At 39.0% G+C, this 19462-nt stretch overlaps 1 protein-coding gene across 2 annotated transcripts in view; it reads right to left on the reverse strand.

Moving 5' to 3' along the window:
- Window positions 1-6724: 6724 nt before the first annotated feature.
- LAMA3 (laminin subunit alpha 3) overlaps window positions 6725-19462 on the reverse strand; it is a 122156-nt gene continuing 109418 nt past the window's right edge. For both annotated transcript variants that reach the window (XM_087754927.1, XM_087754922.1), the window contains exons 64-78: window positions 19090-19209; window positions 18034-18158; window positions 17561-17681; window positions 16228-16368; window positions 15314-15444; window positions 14318-14449; window positions 12540-12684; window positions 12080-12246; window positions 11483-11672; window positions 11044-11184; window positions 10074-10233; window positions 9809-9936; window positions 8100-8193; window positions 7639-7758; window positions 6725-7453 (exon numbers count right to left, since the gene is read on the reverse strand). In XM_087754927.1, the coding sequence (XP_087611053.1) occupies window positions 7308-7453; window positions 7639-7758; window positions 8100-8193; window positions 9809-9936; window positions 10074-10233; window positions 11044-11184; window positions 11483-11672; window positions 12080-12246; window positions 12540-12684; window positions 14318-14449; window positions 15314-15444; window positions 16228-16368; window positions 17561-17681; window positions 18034-18158; window positions 19090-19209 (2061 nt within the window). In that variant the 3' untranslated portion in view covers window positions 6725-7307. The remainder of the gene's footprint in view (window positions 7454-7638; window positions 7759-8099; window positions 8194-9808; window positions 9937-10073; window positions 10234-11043; window positions 11185-11482; window positions 11673-12079; window positions 12247-12539; window positions 12685-14317; window positions 14450-15313; window positions 15445-16227; window positions 16369-17560; window positions 17682-18033; window positions 18159-19089; window positions 19210-19462) is intronic.

The following is a 19462-nucleotide window of genomic DNA, read 5'->3' on the forward strand; positions in this document are numbered from 1 at the left end:
AAAGTTATCTTGAAGGGTTTAAGCTCAGCTGTACAACTGTCTTCACAAATAAAGAGAAGGCCAGCGCTCAGTGCCTCTTGGAGATGCATGCGTGAGAGGGCCCTCTGAGGGGAACAGAAGAATAGGCAGGAAGGGGTGTGGAAAGCTATCTTATGACTAATGGCTGTTTGCAGCTGCAAAGAGACACGTGCTTAATTATCTGCTATATGCATGCAAATTTGGTTTGCTGTCACTAAAGTCCAGATGTTCCCTTCCATTATACCAAGTACCACAAACAAAAGGAAAGGGTCAGAGAGCAAAATAAAAGGGGGCAGGAGTGGCAGCTTTGTGCTATTTTCCTTCCTGTCATATGCTAGGCCTGGCCTACCATTTTTCTGAACCCCCCAACACAGAGAGAGATTTGTGAGTTCATAGGCTAAGCATCTGGTCAGAGGGGAGGTGAAGCCTGAGAAAAGCTGTTCCCCCCAGCTCCCCTCCCAGGGCAATACTGGGGAAGGGGTGCAGGCCGGCACCCTGCCCCACAGCAGGCAGAGGCACCTGGGATGCCGTGCAGGCACTGAGTCTGGGGTTGGAAGGGAGCAGTGGCTGGGCTCCTTGACACCACCACGTAGACTGAAATTGTTCAGTCAAGCTAACAGTCATCACAGTTTCTAACTAGCTTCTCTCCTGTAGACATTTCCCTTGGTAGGGGTAAATCCTCTCGGAGCAGTCTTAAGGCTTACTTTTCCTTACATACTTTTCCTTCTTCAACTATAAATTCTTTTTCTTTCTATTCATCCTCTAGGCTCACATCTGTTCTTTAAGTAATTTTTTTGTACTGATTAAAAAAAAACCAGTATTTTTTTCACAGAAAGTTAATTGAAACATTCTTTGTTTTAACTCTTTGTAGCAAAGTGCTTTTCATAAGAGCTATACATTGTATTCCCAACATTTAAAAACAAGAGGCTACATAAGCAAGACTAGATCCGTATCTCCTATCAGCCCAAATCCAGGAACAATAGAGCTATGTTGATTTATACTGATCATGCACCTGGCCTTTATTCTGTTTGATGGCATTCAGCATCTCTTTGGAAGATTTAACCTGTTCATTCCATTTTAATTAAATAACAACGATGATCATTAGTGGTTTTGTGGTGTCTGTTTTGAATTAAATTCGTTCTGAGTATGTATGTCATGTTGATTCGTTTTATCTTTTGTGATAAATGCAATACACATAGATTCAGTGATCACATGTCCTCTTAAGTGGCTCAGCAGTGGGAACATTTCCTTCCTTTAACATGGCAATACCAACTTACAAGAAGCTGACTAAATGCAACTTATCAGTTCAAAATTTGGTCCTACTTTTCTGCATGCAGGGATAATGAAATTCCCAGAAGGGTTTTCTTTTTTTTAAGCCTGATAAAGGCAGAGTGGGATGACTGCATTTACTTCTGATTTCGAGCAGCATGGGAAAGGGCTGAGCCCGGGTGGGCTCTTCGGGTGTTCAGGCTGGCTGGCTCACAGGTGGTGGTCTGAGACCAACCCCCAGCGCTGCCTTCACCACTGACACTTATCAGGCAGAACGGTTTATCTGCGTGGTCTCCTTGCTTCCACCCCTGTTGCTGATGCAAATGACCTTTGTGTTTCTGTAAAGTTTCCATTTATGTATATTTGCATAAAAAGGGTTATCTGAAGTTTTCTGAAGACTGTGTCCTGCCCTGTATTACGTAATAGATTTAATCTGCAGTAACAATTCTCTATAAACCTTGGCAATATCTTAGAATACATTTCTTATAAACTGTATGTAAGATTTTCTGCATGTTTTAATAAGGTGTGTGAGCCAAAATCCTGTGAAGTGGTAGGATCTTTCCACTAAGCCACTGAACTTTGGATCATGCCTATGTGTTTTCTTGGAGAATTGCCCAGAGCGCCTTTAGCTTCTTTACTACTTAGGTTACTGTCCCCAGGGGTATGTCGGTACCTTTGATTTAACTGAGTACAGCAAAGGGAAAGTTAGAACTTTATTACTGATTTGAGACCTTGTTGTCAAGTAGATTTTATTAGTTGAAGCCCTTGCCTTAGCCAGAGGAATTGGTATCCGGGTGTGTTACTGACTCTCTAGGTTTGTAGCATCCAAACAGTAATTCTGATCAGAAAGTAATCAGAAGGATCTGGAATTACGATTTATGGCAGGTGCTGTTACCTAACAATATAAATCCTCTATTAAGTAATATCTCATGCTGATAGATTTTGGCTCGTTATGTTATTAACGCATTGTTAATTAAAACTGTGTCTGCAACAGCCGTATCCTTTAAAATTATTTTCTTTGTTACGCCTTCAGGCTTCAAAAAACAGAACTGAGCAGTTCTTTCTGGATTGAAATTCTTAACAGTCTTCTTCCATATTAATTTCTAAATTACTGACATTCCTATGAATGTAATTATTCATTCTTACCAGTGCATAGTCCTCCTGTGACAGGAATCTTAGACATAGGCTCCCGCACAATAGAGAAATCTGTTGCTGTTCCCAGTTTAAATATAACTGAACAGAGACAAAAGATCATGATGCCAACTATCTGTCTTTTTATTCTGTGCAATAATGCAGCAGTGCTCAATCTTTATCAACAAGCGGGTGACATCTTAACAAAGAAACTGCGTCTCATGGAACACTTCACATATGCTTCACATTCGGAACAACCTGTAGGAATCATAGTAATTGGCTGAGGTGCAAAGTAATGATAGGAGCATGTTTAAAAAAATTTTATATATTTTGAATGCTATCAACTGCAAACCAGGAGACACAGTATGATATAAACAACAGGTCACAGTTTGGTTTCATTGCTACAGAGGATCCCCAAAATTGACAGAGACAGCATAAAGGCTCATTGGCTATTTTGCTTGCAATTCTTGATGCTCAGAGGATGCTTCATTGCAGCTCTGGCAACAACCAGCCTCTTGCAGTCTTGAGATGTCTGGGTCAGCTGCAAAAAGGAGGTTTATGCTTATGCCTTGCAGTCTTAATGCCTTCAGTGAAGCTATAACATTGTATTATGGCACTATCCCCTTTAACGTAAAGTAGTTTCTTTTGCCAGGGACATCCATTTAATGTATTGTTAGAAAATACAGACAGATTTACAGAAGACTGGACCACTGTGCCCTAAATTTCCTTACATCATTGGAGAAAGATGCAGAAGAATTTTTAAATGAGGAAACCACAAAGAGAATGGTAAGAGGCAAAAAGCATGGCAAGAGTTCATTACAAAGCCATAATGCTTTTTATAGCATTTTCAGTAAGACTGCACTTCCCAAGCTATTTTATGAGCAGCAGAAAGGAAGCAGAGGGGAGAAAAAACCCCAAATAATTCACAGAGGACTCCAGAAGAGGCAAAGCTACTATCAAGAGGAAAGGATTAAATGAAATGGCTCACAGGTGACTCCAAATAAGTGGTTACAAAACTGGAGAAAGTTAACTGACCCAATTAATTTTGCTGCTGATAGCTCTGGATTTTACATGAAAGCTTTACAGTAACAAAAGTGCAGACCTTCAAGCTCAGATACAGGAAGACTGTTAAGAAGTTTTACTTGAAAGCTTTTGTTTTTAGAAACTTAAGTTACGGTATGGTTTATAAGCAGTGAACAGGAAAAGTGTTTTCCTTGTATATATATGTTTTGTTTCTACAGTGAATGTATATTTCTTTCTGCAGTGCCCTGTGATCTATTTCATTTTATTTGCCTGCAGTTCTCAGTGTTAAGCTTCCTAACTGTCTGTCAGCTCCCATTACTCTGGCTGTGTTTTGTAGTTAGAATAAATGGAACTCGCAGACCTTGGTGTTGTCCACCTCAGATAACGCGACCCTATTAAATCTAGTCCAAATTAACTGGAGGAGAACCCCTTAGACCTTGATACCTATATGGACAGGGAGAGATTTGGCGCTAGCAATACCAATGTGGTTTAGTCTGGAGAGGAAATCTGCTCTCCTTATGTAATTGATTTGGGATTCAGATGAGCCATTATGGCAATCTAAACACACTGTTAAAGAGCATGGGTTTTTAGTCATGCACTCTCAGTGTATTGAACACTATATTAGATTGTTTCTCATTAAACTTTTCAAAACTTTCCTCCAAAGCTTGAATTTCAAGAGGTACAAACCATATAGCAAAATCTTGCCAGCAGACATCAACATATGCATTTCTTTGGTTATTACTTCTCATTTTAAGGTGAATGAAACAAAATGTAAGCTGTAATACCTTTGCACCCTTGAACACAAGCAATGAGTAATAATGGAGGCTTAGAATGGATGATTGGAGCTGAGAGTTTTTTACCATTGAAAATATTAATATTACTTAAAGGCTTGAATAGCAAATAGTAAAGATGACTAGAGAATAAAAAATCACAGGGAAAGTCTGTCCCATGGGAGTTACTTTTGTTCTAACACAGAAATTGATAGATACGGGGGGCCACCTGAAATGCTGTAGACAAGGGAGGTAAATAATCCATGGAGGTTACTGTCAAATGGCAACAATCGGATGATGAAAGCCTTGGAAATACAATTTATAACAATTAAAAAAACCCATGACATGGTGTTTACCCAAGGCTCAGATTGCTATTTATTCACATAACATTTCATCTTACTACAAGATTTAGTCACTTCTGGTCTGCTATAAAATGTACTGGGGGAATTGTTTATTTTAACTTTAACAAAGATCTTCTCTGGTGAACCTGAAGAGAAAGACTCTCTACAGTTGAAATGTCTACCATTCATGACTTGAAATGCTTGAAAATTCAGGCTCTTGTTTTCCAGAGGATGTTTCCCATGGGAGAAAATTCAGAATATCCTAAGCACAGAACAGACAATGCATGAAATACAGTTCAGTGTCCGTGTGGATTTCTTCAATAATAAGAATTCTTCATCAGACTAATCTAAACAGGACAACCTCTTTCCTCATGTTAAGATTATCCACTGGCTCTTCAGGATTGAAAAGCTTTTTACTAAGTGTTTATCAGCCTGATATAGATTTATCTATATTAAAGTACAAAACCTGAAACTCTAGTTGACTTTTATTGATTGTCCCAACAATGTGTGACAGCCTGACTCTATGGAAGCAATACAATGGAAGAAACCAGGGGGGGGGGGGGAACCCAACAACCAAGAACCTTAAAAAGCAGAGAGACTTTTCTACTTTTTTGTTATGCATTAGGATTGTACTGGAATTAATACTTACTAATGATTATAACTTACATTTACTCAAGTCTTTATACATTTTTCATTTCTTCTAGTCAGCATTAAAACTACTTGTGATAAAATAAAATCAGATGGAAGGAAACTGAAATCCAGGACTGACTCCAGGTTGTGATGCAAAAATCTTTGCCATGTTTGCTTTTTCTGAGGCGGGGAAGGGAAGAAGGAAAAGGCTTTTTTGTGACTCGGGAAAATCTGCTTCAGTGAGCAGTCTGGTGGGCATGAGATATGAAATGTTACTAGAGAACCGCTTCATAAAGTTTAACTGTTCTTCCTTTCTCCTTGTGGAAATTTTCAGTGCCAACTAAGGCCAGTAAATCAATTGAGTATTTCCACAGTTTTGGTCACCTGAATATTTGACAATCTACTTTGAAGGCAGGGGGCTTTACACATAGAAAGGATTCAGTTGTTGCTCTCTGAGAAGATGATTTCCAAACCCCACCACCTCCAGGCCGAAGGGTGTTTCTGTCCCACCTGCCAGGCAGCCATATAGGAGAAGCTGTTTCTGCAGAGCATCTCCAGAGAGAGGGCTCTGCCATTACGTGCCAATCCTCTGCTCCCTCAGAGGCCTCAACCCCGGCACGCTTTCACTGCATCCCATTCTCTCCAAAACTAGCTCTACAGCTAAGAATCCTCTGCGTGGACATAGATTTGCCTGTAGCAGAGCTGCCATAAAAGAAAAAGCAACATAGGATTTGGTGTGAACAGCTTTCTGACCCTTTTGCCACCCTGCAAAGCTGCAAAGGACCTGCAAAGCTGCAAAAATCTGATAAGGGATTAATGACCAAAGCCATAAGGGCTATAGGTCTGGCATCTTCTTCTGTGAATCCAGCTAGCACCTTGTTCCAAACACACTGAGGACACACTGCTGCACTTTGAGCAAGAAGGTAGTGGAAGGTGGGAAGGAGGTCTTATTTGCATTGCTGTCTACTCCCACCTAGGACCAGCCTTAGAAAATGTTATAATTTTGCAAAAGAGGGTTGGCATCAGGGAATTGAAAAACAAAAAAGTAACTGTCAAAATGCTGCTTCTGAATGATAGTGGAAGAAGAAGCCATGTCAAATCTATTAAGTCCAGCCCTGTATTCAGAAGAATAAAGCAAACTGGCTCCCCCCCCCTCCACCATGGGTCGCGATCAGGTACAAAGTAAAGATTTGAATGTCAAATAAAACAGTTTTGCTGCTTTAGTCCTGCAATTCATGCTACGTAACTATAGCAGGTGCAACTGCTGTTCCTGATACAACTTGTCTTCATTTCACCAGGGGGAAAAAAGAAAAGCCTATGGAGGAGACTTTCTGGCTCTGAAGATTACAAGAAAAATTACTCTCTTTCTGAGGTTTTTATATAACCAAACTCTAATAAGCAGAGATGGTGGACTCCTGCTTATTCAGGCAAATCAGCTTCTTAAAGCTACAGAAATATTTGCATAAAGCAAGCAGGATTTAGCAGCCTGTAAAAAGCACAAAAAAGAAACACCAGGTTAAAAGAACCAAACAGGAAAATGGATGGTTTTAAGAACATACTGCATTTATTTGGCCCCAGAATTCCTAGCATTGTAACAAAGTCCCACAGTTTCACTCCTTAAAGTGCTTCAAACTCCATTTATATTATTATTATTACTTTTAACATTAATGTACATTTTTGTATAAACATCAGTCCAAAGAGATTTATATTTTTATAAAATTCTTTATATTAATGGATCAAATTTGCTCTCAAGATGACCAGCATTAAGGCAAATTTCCAAAATTAAGACACTGGAGTTACTCAAGTCTATGCTGTTGCAGGCGAGAGCAGAATTTGGCCCAGTAGGGTATATACAGTTATATTTTCTGCATATATTTCAAAATGCACAATGGATTACCTTGGAAATCAATAACATTTAAAAGGGAGTTTTTATCAAAGCAAATACTTGTAATTTGCTTTGGTGCAGTCCACATCCAGAGGATGCATTTGCTCACCAGCTGTTCTGAATAACCAGCCTGATGACAGTGACAGGGTGATCAGCAAAACGGGAACCCACGTTGCATGAATTCACACAGTACTTCAGCAGACCCAACCTGATGCGTGTACAAATACCGTAACAGCAAAGTTACTTCGCTGGGCACCCGTGCAAACTCACTACACCATGAACCTCTGAAATTCTCCTGGTGGAGACATGTTTGTCATTGATATTAATATTCTGAAGACAGCCAAAAAATGGGTCTTTAACTGGAAGCCACAGTGTGTCCAAATTTGCTACAAAAAACAAGGTAGAAAGATGAAGTTAATAAAATGAGACTGATTTTAAAGAACATATTAAGTACTGCAAGGCTTTCAAAAGAGGGGGGATGATATAGGACTACGTGCATGAACGGGACCTTTGTTTTGGAAAGGAAAAAAAGCCAGTAGATACATGAAAAAATAAGAAGCAAGAATATTACCTGGAATTTTGCCGAAGTAGAGTGGCTGATGAATACGTCTAGGAGGAGAGGGTGGAAGTCCAGTGGTATAGTTACTCTGTGTGCCCACCTCTAGCTGCACCGTGTTATCCTTCTGAGAGACTGCAAAGCAGCAGGTAAATGAGTACTCTTTCTCAACCCTATTAGAGAATCAACTATGACACTATTTTTAAATAGCATCTGTCTTGAAATGTAACTCGTAGGAAGAATAGATTTTATTTTAATTCAAAGTCAGATTGACACATCTATGTACTCTGGGGCTAAATACAGGCCAAAAAACCCATCTTATGTAAAGCCTTGAATTAGCACAAGACACTTATATTGTTCTAAAGAGTATTCCCAGAATAAACAGAAGTGAAATGATTAATAAGAATCAGGAGCTGCAGTGCTCTGTGTGCACCGTCCTTTCCAAGTTTCAGAAGAACTGGTATGACACAACATACCTGCAATAGTATGCCACTGTCCATTAGACAGAGGTTGCTCAGGTGTGACTGATGTCTGGAATTCACCAGCACCACTATTTCCAGCAGCAATGACCTGTAAAAAAGTTATCTTTTAAGTTACTGTGGCAAAGAAAAGAGCAACAGAAAAACACAGTACTTTTAAAGTAATTTACTGAACTTGTGACGGCTGGGTTTCACCCAGTTTTAAGAGTCACAGTCATTGTATACATACTTCAGAAATTATCCTCTGCAAGAGGAAAGTGAATTTCCCTAATAGAATCCCAGGAGAGGATATTTGACAAATTTTACAAGCATAAATACATACCTTTGTCTCTCCCCCTCAATCTTTCAAAATTATGTTAATTCTTTTGACATATTCTCTCTGAGACAAGGTCTTTCCTACTAGGCTTCCCTTCTCCTTCCCCTTTCCCTTCCCCTTTCTCGTCCCCTTCCCCTTCTCCAAAGCAGTCATCTACACGCTGGGCATCTCCTGAGAGAATCTCTGCAATATATGTCTCTTGGCCTTTCACACAATTTTGGACTACTCGCAATTCACTCACGGAGCTTGCAGCCTGACTACGACAACATTTTGAATAAGCACCTGCTTGTGCTTTCTCACGTCTTGCTTCTCATTCCTTGTGAGTACTTTTTTTTTTTTTTCAACATCTTCCTTTCAAACTCTCTTTTGGTGTGATGGTTACAACAAACTTGGTAATGGTCAGGTAACTGATATGCTGAGTCCACTTCCGATCAGGCCGATTGATGGTGTCCCATTGACCTTTTATTCGTTCCTGTTGCATCCTGTCCACACTGACAGGCAGCATGAATCTAAGTTACTGATGAAAAAAGTGGCCAATCTTGCCCCTAAGGAGTCCCCAGTTGTTGATGCCCCTGCTTCCATGTGCTAGTTGCGTCTTGAACCAGATCTGTGATCTGGGGGAAACTAACTGATGACAAAAAGGTAAATAATAAAAACAGCTTCCCTAATCTGGGAAGAGGAAAGCAAAGCTGAGCTTTCTGAAGTTAGGTAGACTCATGCTGGTTTAAACTGTGCCATGAGACAGCAGGTTCTGTGGAGCACTGACATCTTTCTATTTGATGTCTCTCCAGCAGCAACCACAGTAGTTTTGTAGTCCAAGACTCACATTCTGAAGCTGCTACATTATGAAAAAGCAACAGTGATAATAATCACCACCATGACACACCCATCAATTAGAGGGGAAGATACTAACACAAAGCAAGACTGCTTAAGTTCTGTAACGGATGGGGTTACGGAGCTGCATCAGTACAGCCACATGATGACTGACGTAGGAGTGGGAATAAGCCATGGTGTTCTGTAGCCTCTGGCCAAAACCCCAGTGGGTTTTTGCAAAGGCTCAGAAGCCTGAGAAAATTAAGACTGTGCCCTGCTGCTGACCACTGTGAAGAAAGCACCTGCGAGCTAGTGTGCACGCAATGGGAGCTCCTAACATAGGCATAGAGACAGGTTAAATGCTCAATTTTCCATGTGATGGTTTTAAACATCTCTGAGGAAGAGACAGGTTAAATGCTCAATTTTCCAGGCAATGGTTTTAAACAACTTTGAGGAAGTTGTTTAATGTTATACCCATAGGCAAATGTTGTAACACACAAGTCCAGAGTTCAAGTTCAGAATTCCCCCTGCTGAATGAGGGCAATGCAGCTGAAATGGAAACACAGCCCGTACTTACCTTTCCTCCTTCCATGTAAATAGTGAAGTAGTTGTCTTGCTTGCTTCCAGCATGGAGGAGTATACCTGTTGAAGTCCTTGGTCGAATGGTAAATACAATCCTAAAATCCAAGCCCATCAGCAAATTACCTGTGGAGAATTAAGCAGGGGGTAGAGGAATGATCATAGGAGATAATTGGAAAACCACGTAAAAAATAAAATAAAAAATCGTTACACATACACACTTAAGACACAATTCCATATACCATAATCTCTACACAGCTTACCAACGGTGATATATCCTCCTTCATTAAAGAAATAAATCCCCGTGTCCCTGGGAACATCCAGACATGGAAGTACGCCATTTTTTTGCTGAGGTGCATTCATGACTTTGCCATTCATCTTAAAATTCCTCAGGCAACCCTTGAAACTGTTCATTGGTATATTCTGAAAACATATTTCAAAACATGACTACTAAAGCATGATGGCAATTTTTTTAGTGAGAATACCCATCAGTTCTTTTGTACTGTTGGACTGTAGAAAGCCAACTGGCACTAAAGGCTCCTAAACCCCATCTCTGATGCAGTGAAAAGGTATCTCAAAATTAAAAAAAAGGAGCTTAAAACAGGAAAGTAACGGTTGATTTTGAGTTAACATAATTCCTGCTTGCAGAACAGATGCTTTCCAATGATGTGTCAAAAGGACAATGCAACAGGAGTTGTAAAATCTCAAGTACATCCTTCCCTTCCTAAAAGGCTGTTTATTTAAATCTGATTTTATAAAATGCCCTGCATCATTAATTGTCAATTTTTAAAGTAATAGGAACCACACATATTTCAGATTAAAATCCACTTCTACGTTCATAATTCCTTAATGAGAAGGATTCCTTTGCTTCTCTACAGATTATCGCTTAGTCCACTGAGGTAAATATTCTGCAGGAAGAGGGTATTCCTGGAATTACAAATGTGACTTTGGTCTTTTCTATTTTTTAAAGACTAGAAATGAAAACAGTACATGGTTGTCATCAGTGTCTCAGCAACACACGTTGAAAATATGGGTCCAGCTGAGAGCTGTGTGAACAGGTGAGGAAAAAGATCTGTAATGAACAACTGCAAACACCAGTCACAGATGGTGCTCACCTGGTGCTTGGAAATAGCCCCCAAACCTTTTCAACATGGAAATCCTGCATATTAACACTTTCACATGTAATTAGTGCAGCATGGCGAGTGTGTGGGGGTGGATGCGTCAATTATTTACCTGTCTTTTCAGTGATGGCAGTCCTCCCACGTAGATTGGTGGCTCAATGCTGATGGCAGAATTTGTTGCTAATCTTCCATGCTGGGCCCTTAGACCGTCAACAACAAGGCGGACATTCTTCCCATCTGTGCTGAAGACCACCTTTGCAGGGTGCAAACATAACAGAATGAAAAACCCCAAGGCCAGTGAAAGCCACTGGAGATTTTTTTTAACTTAAACACCATATTGTTGAAATATTTAAACTGAAAATAACATGCTGGGACCATCAGTCTCTGTAAGATCTCTCATAACAGAGACCTGTCAACCACATGACCTTTCAGGCATAGGAACCAACTTCAGATGACCGAAATAGAATTTCTAATAACTTAAAAATTCAATAGGCTGTGCCTGCTGAATGCTAGTTGTGGTTTCACCACGTTTCCTGTGCCATACTACTTACAGTGTGCCATTGCCCATCATTGTATTTAATACTGGTTTTGATTTTGACTCGTTTTCCTCCAGAGCCAACTGAAAAGACAAAACGTCCTTTTGAAATGTGGAGAGCCATATAAGAATCCTCAGACTTTTCCTCCATGAAAACTATTAATCCTCTTGATGATCGAGTCCGTACATCTACAGAAAAATGTAACCTGTAGTGGAAAGTGAACATATTCAAATATAGGTCTGTTTTGTTAGTTGTTGTATTCTTTCTGTTCTCCAGAAGAATGCCAGTGAAACTCCATTTGTGAAATGCAGAATGGCTTTTGGGTGGAATCACAGTGTTCTACATTGCCTGTATTTCTGAATATGACTGAAAGTTGACATATTCAGGCTTAGGACTTGGCATCAATATGCACTGTAATTGTCCACCACATCCAAGTCAATCTACTCAGTTTGGGTAAATGTTAGCAAAGACAAAAAATGCCTGAAACTTTAGAACCACTCTTCTGTTATGCCCCAAGACATAAGCAAGAAGAAAATCCTAGCTCTTGGCACCCAAAGATTCAAGCAGCTTTGACAATTCTATTAGGACGAGAACAGAGAACATTTGTTATACCTGTCTGTAGATGATGGTGGAGAAAACATGTAAGATATGAAACTGCTGGGTGTGTTTCCAAGGAGATACACTTCACTGCTGACATTTAACTGAGCTGGTGAAGTGTGGTTTTCCTGGTTTTGCACATTGGCGGCTTTCAAATAATCAAGGTATTTTTCATTCTGTACCTGTAAGACAGAATTGAAACATTTATTGAGCATGAACATGAAAAAAATTTCAGTCTACGCTTTTAAGAGTTCCCCTCTGAGGCAGTCAACGGCCTTCTCTACATGACAGAGAAGCTGTTGTCATTCTGGACAGGTATGGGTTTAGCATGGAACTTCAACACAGAAAGAGCTTGCTTCAGATGTGAGATGGAAGGAAAATAGTAACATCTGAATCTCAGTTCTACAAACCATGGCTGTGCAGACAAAGCTTTGGCATCAATATGGACCAAAGAAGACAGTAAAAATAAGCATACCTTGAGCATCTTAAACCTGAGAGGATTTTTAAATTCTTTCAGCAGCAGTGGTTCAAGGTTCTCGTATTTGCGGCAAGCTCCGAGGGATACACCAGTCTTTGCAGTATAATTAACAAGATTTTGAACCTCAGGGAGCTGACCTGCCCTAGAGTGATGAAAGCCGTTAGTGCTGTGACAGAGTATTCCTTTTCTTTAGCGTAATCAACAACATATTGTAAAACTGTGTTCTGTACAAAATAGATTTCCCAGTGACCTGATGTTAAAGTACTAGTTTTCCTTTTTTGATGAAAAATGTAGGTTCAATGCTGTAAAAAGTATTCCTGTTTGTCCTAGTTCTGCCCATTTCTTTTTGGCTATGGAAAAAACTCTGATGCTTTGTTCTCATCTCTTCTAAACAAAGTATTTTTTGCTAAAAGCTGTCTATTTAAAAAAAAAACAAACAAATATTGCCATTGAAAAAAAAGGGGAAAAAATGACAGCAGCCTTGATTGAATAAGATTTCTGGATCAGACTACAAAACTTTGCTGGTTAATTATGCATAACCAGTGGCAGATCAAGAAAAAATGGCAACACCAGGTCCTGCTAACTCAATAATTCACTCTCTCCTAAAATAAGATGTTTTAATGAGATTTGTCAAGGGGCAAAGCCCACCACAAGTTAATATGTAGCTTTAGTATTATAGCCAAATTATCAGAAAGACTGTCAAAACCAATTTCTTCTGTGTATAAAGAATAATATTAAGTAATGCTATCATTTCGTAAGTTGTACACAGCATCTCTAATCAGTAAATTACAAAACACTTTACAGCTAGAAAAAGTAACGGAGCTCCTTGCCCGTGGTTTTCTAGAAGAGTGGTAGAGTTGGGAGCAGAACCTGAACTTCTTCAATTCTGGTCCAGTTCTCCATTTGGTTGATCAGACTAGATACAATATTAATTCTCCATCTATTTTGCAATTTTCCGAATTTGGCTTCTGATATTAATATACAAGTTACCTCATTGTCTTGCAGTGCTTTAAATGAAGATATAATTTGAGCAACCTGCTGTAGTGAAAGATGTCCCGGCCCGTGGCAGGGGGGTTGGGCTAGATGATTTTTAAAGGTCCCTTCTAACCCAAACCATTCTGTTATTCTATGATAATCAAATCAAAATACACTATTTTTTGTAAACTCTACACATGTATAAATATTCATCAAAACTTAGCTAAAACAGAGCCCACGGGGACAGCACTTGTGACTCAAGGAGTACTTTTCTTTAAAGAACATATTTATGCCTAATTTCTCTCCTAAACTTTGCCTGTAAGATGTCTCTAATAACCAGAAAAACACATGTGAAAAAAGAGACAACATAAATCAGACACTTGATTTTTAAACATGTGCTCTCATTCCTTTGTATAACTGTTTCGGTTCTGCCAGTAAGCTTTGCTCGTTTCATTACCTGGCTCCCTGTGTAGCTATAATGATACAATAGCAGATCTTTTTGGATGCTGGTTGGGATACTTCCAATTCACTACGTTGAGTTCATCCTTTGATTAAAAGACTACTAAACAGGTATGATTCAGACTAAAATTCCGTTACAACTGAACAGCAGATTTACTTACAACTTGATACCATGTATAATCTGCCTGAACAAAAGAATATTTGGGGGCAGCAAAGTTGTGCATTCATGAAGGCTTCACACATGTAGAAGAAGAGCAATTTAGCAAAACGTGATTGTAATATGATTAAAGAAGGAAAACAGGCCAAAATGCACAAAACTAAAATCTTTCTAGGCCAAATACCTTTCTATAAAGATGTTTGAGATGCAACCTTCAAAATTATCTCCACCAAATTTTATAGGTTCCATTAATGCCCGTTCTCTTGGAGCATCAATTGATACTGATCTCGACATATCATCAACCAGCAGACGTACTCTGAAACAAAGTGAATAAAAATAAGCATGAAACCTAAATGAACAGTTATGAACCTAAATGAAATATATATATATATATATATAAAAGAACCATTTGACAGATGTGTTTTCTTGTTACGTTGTAATTATGCTAGAGCTTCATTAGCTTACTTCTGGGATTTTTTCAGTATGTGCTCATTGACTGCTATGAAACTGCTCTGCCTTTTGGTAGTAGATATTGAGCAAGAGTTGAAGCTAGTACGTCAGTCCTACAGTGAAATCCTGGTCCAATTGAAATTAATGAAAAAACTCTCATTGGCAACTATAGGACAGGATTTCATCCTTTGTGTCAAAATGGTGCACTTGACGTGTTAGCAACAGCTAGTACAGATAATATTAAGTTATAATTATCCAACCTTATAGCCAATCATTCAAAACTTTCCACTTTAACTAACATTTCTGTCATTTTATGTGTTCCACAGAAATTAGTATGATTTAGGAGCTTTTCAGTAAATTGTCTCTTCTGATATCTGTGTAACAGATCATTATTGAAAAAACAGACACAAAATTAGCTTCTTCCCTGGGCCTTTAACCACCTATGTTACAGTGACATATGTAAAGACTATGGGAAGGGGAAGAGCTCCAAAGCTCCAGCTTGACAAGCAGTCAAAATTCGCACAATCTGTAAAAGACATGGATAATGATATACAGCTGAAACATCACAGGTATCGGCATGCACATTCGTAGACCAAAAATCTCCTTTTGCCTCATTATTTCAGCATCCTTTGCTATTTTTAGCTGTGTACCCAAAGAAAAAGTCACACAAAATTTTAATCTTCTCTCTCCAACCACAACATGAAAGAATCAGTTAAAGAACTGGACTCACGTGTTGCCTGTTTTTATTACTGTCACATAATGCATTGACCCATCTTCATATGTCGTATTCACTTCCATTTTTGTCTCTCCCATCTTTGCAGTTACATAGCCAGGTGTCAGAAAGATGGTAAGAATATTAGGCTATAAAAGAATCCCACAAAATGATCAGGTAAATGTAAGTGCCTTTAGTTCTCCTTGATATTGCAATTAATACAGTTCTCAGTGGTCTCTTGCGGGAAAGAAATTTTCTTACACTAAAACTGCATTTCTCAGTCATGTAGTACCAGATATTAGGTCCAGTTCTGCATGATTAGCATAGGACCTGTTTTAAAATACCTCTGCAGTCTGAACACCAAACAGTTATTTAAAATACTTGTTTAAATTATTTTTACAAAAAGCAGAGGATTCAGTTCTCTACTTCCCAAGTGCGTGGTGTGCACTCACTTCTTAACTCCTCCAGCCAGCGAGAATGGGGTTCTGCTTTGATCTCCCTGCTTTCTGAGGGAACATAGCCAAAATAAACCCCTTTTCTCTGCATATTTGATCATGGTAACATTTCTGCATGGGCAGAATGCCAGTTTTTCCTGAGAAAATTCCCAGCCAACTGTATTAGGCAATGGTTATCTTACTGGGGTGGTGGTGGTGTTACAGTGCGTGAGCAGAAGGCTCAAGTTCAAAGCTCAGTTACTCGTTGAACTACTTGATGGTTGAGTGAAGAAATTGCCAGGATGAGTTTCTCTGGCCTATGACATGCAGGATGCCATGCTCAAAAGATTATTAGAATAGCCATTTCTTGCCCTAAAATACAGGAATCTACATGAGACTTATCACACAAACTGATGCCAAACTGACAGAGTCACAAACAGACATGACTGATCCAGAAATAAAACCAATCACATATTCTAAGTTGAACATGTGTCATACCCATAGATTGTAATTTAAGAGTGTTCCAGTCGATGCCATGGTCTGAAAGCCAAAGCCAACTTGGAAATCCTTGGGAAATGGGAAACCCGCTGAACTCAGGCTCAGTGTTCCCTTCTTGGAGAAAGCTGCAGATCTGATGAGCTGAAAGAGAGATAATGCTTTCAGTGATTTTCCTTTTAATCAGAAGAAATGGCAACATGGGACAACAACTGCCCTACTCAACATAATTGCGACCAACTCCAGTCAAAACCAAGCACAAGGCAAACTGCAAGTACAATTATTTCAATACAGAACAGACCGACTGAATTGGTTCCACCAGCATTAACTATGATCTGAGAAACTCTAAAGGGAGATGAGGCTTGCTGAGCATAATGAGCTCTTCGTCTCTAGCTACTATTTGCATTGACATGATGGCTTTGAAAGTTTTCACATTGGGGGACACAAAAGTGAGCAGCTGGAGGAATGGTTCATAAGTACAGAGCTGTGCAGATGAGCTACGTAACTGAAACCATGAGAGTCACAGGACAGAACATACCTGGGCCTTTTTGAACCCAACACATTTTAATACATTAGAAGTTATACAGATACAGACAGAGAATGAAGGTCAGACTCTCTGCATAGGGAAATGGCCTGCAAAGAAGTTGCTCTGTGAGAAGTTTAAATGCCACAAAAGGAAAGCAAATGAGCACGAACTTTCAGTGCAATGCCATAGTAAAAAGGGCAAATGGGATCATGCACCATGTAAGTAGCAGTAAGTAGAAGCAGAAGGCTAGTTTTCATCTCTCCATGCAGCATTGGTTAAGCCAACACTGAAACATCACGCTGTCCCATTTTAAACAGAACGTTGCAAAACTCAAGGGTGCACAGAATATATATAAAACAATCGGATGAGTGGAGCAATAGCCTTACAATGAGAGACTTCAGTGGAAGTAGAGTCTGCTTAGGTCTTTCAAGAAAAAAGGTTGAGAGGTCATTTAATTAGCAAGCATAAGCACCTTGGTGAGAAGAAAGATCCTGAGTCATATTAAGTAACTTAAGTATTCTAGCCTAATCAATAACAGCAACCGGAAGCCAAGTTTACATGGTAAATATGAATTCTTAATCGTACACAGCATTAATTAAGAGGGTGGACTATGTGCTGGAACAAGCTATCACAGTAGGAATGGAGCCTCCTTTCTTTCATATCTTCATACCAAGCCCAGGTTCTTTTATTACCATCACATGTTAACCAAATATAATTTTTGACCTGAGTAAAACATAATGGTCCAGGATTTATAGATAAACCAGACTCTGCAAACTTTAGCAGAAGTTTTTAAGGAACTTTGTTAGTTACCTTCCAGTCATCTGAACATTTCTTGCTGACACCAACAGTCTCGTCAAAAATAACAGATGCAGTGTTAGGGTTCTTCACATTCTTCATGCAGCCCCGGAATGGAGGTGTGGATATATTAAAGCTAGTTTCAGGGAGTGGAAGGACAAAGAGTTCAGTAGCCTGGTATTTCAAAGCACACACCAGTATAGCAGCTGGTAAATGCCAACAATATAAGAAATAGAAAAACAGGACAAGAGCAATCTTTCCTGCACATGCATACTTCATGATGATCAAACCCAATCTTCAGGATACAGTCCAACAAAGATCCCACCATTAGCCAAAAATCACAGATTATGATCATGTATTTTACACTAGTTATTTTCATATCACATAAGATACCCGATACAGAGTGTGAAAGAAACTGCCTAAGGAAAGAGTTTAGATGGAGTTTCCATACAAAGCCTGTGTATTACAGTGTTTTCATAGTTACTCACTGTTCCCGTAGAGAAGGTGGAATTCCACCTAGGTAATACTTAGTGAAACGGAAGACCTTTATGTTGGCTTTAATATTAGGGCTGACATGAACAGTATTCTTACTTCGGACGAGCACCAAATGAATCTGAAACAGGTGAATGATGACAATGACTTCAAGTAGCAGAAACAAAAATCATTTAGCAGATTAAAAGTACTCCCACAGAGCAGGACACAATGTTTTTTTTTTTTCCCCTCCTCTTGTTTACTGGTGCCTTAAATCCAAAATAATTGCAGTAGTTCAAAGGTACTTTGCAAAATTTGGGCATTTAGCCAAAGCAAATGCCTAAGGAGAATGCTCTACTATCCAAATACAAGGTGAGGTTTTATTTTCCTCAGAAAGATTGCCCTAAAAATACACCTCACCTAACATTCAGATATTGCCTTCTATTTACAGTTGAAGATTCAGGAGCTGCGGCCTGATACAAAGACCAGGTCAGTCAGCTGGATGGAGGTAACTTGACCCAGTACGGCATAGAGGCTCCCTCCAGTAGGCCCTGCGACCTACATTATTTAGTTGGAGATGTAGTAAGGCAAAAAGGGAGAATGAATCAACACGGCAATCAAAGGTTTTAACAATGTCTTTACGATTTCACTCTAGTAGTGCTACAAAACAACCAGACTGAAGCTAAGTAGACAAGTAACAACAAAAAGACTACAAAAATGTAATCTCTGTAAAGATCAGCCTGGCCTGAAGAAATAAACCCTTAGATGGCAAAAACACTAATCTAAGTATTAAAATAATGTTAATAATTGCAATGTACACAGCTCTCTAAATAAAGCAATGCTCTGTCAAAGAGGTTTTTTCTTTGGTGGTTTTTCTGTTAAAACTGTATTTATTCACAGGAAAGCATGACAGTAGAAAGATTAATTTTCACATGTGCAAACTAATCCCCAACAGCTTGATCCCCTCAACACAAAAGGAAAACTTCACAACTGAACTTTACAGCAAGATGTTTAGTTTCAGCTAATGTGTATTTTTACAGATAATGATCACTTGATTGTTTAGAATGACATACTTGTTTATATGTTCCATCATTTACAGTTGCATTGGTTCCTATTTCTTTTGGAGGCTCAGAGCCAACTTTGTATCTAAAAACTATATGACCATCTTTAATGAGCACACTGATGAACTGATCCTGCAGTAAAAAAAAAAACAAAACACCAACACAATTAAACTGCCAACATTTCATATGTATTTCACTGTCATGTGAATAATTTTAATGAAGCTATCTAGTTGTTTCAATAAAGCTTTTGGGGGAAAAGGTAACACAAAGCAGACTAAAACCTATAATAACAACAACCAGAATTATTTTAAACTGTTATAAACAGATCTAGTATGAGCTCCAGATGTATTCTCCAAATCTCTAGAGGACTTTTTGTCATTTCAAG

This window comes from Nipponia nippon, unplaced genomic scaffold, assembly GCF_047370975.1.
Source record: "Nipponia nippon isolate SJK-2023a ecotype South Korea unplaced genomic scaffold, ASM4737097v1 scaffold_1, whole genome shotgun sequence".
Taxonomy (NCBI): Eukaryota; Metazoa; Chordata; class Aves; order Pelecaniformes; family Threskiornithidae; genus Nipponia; species Nipponia nippon.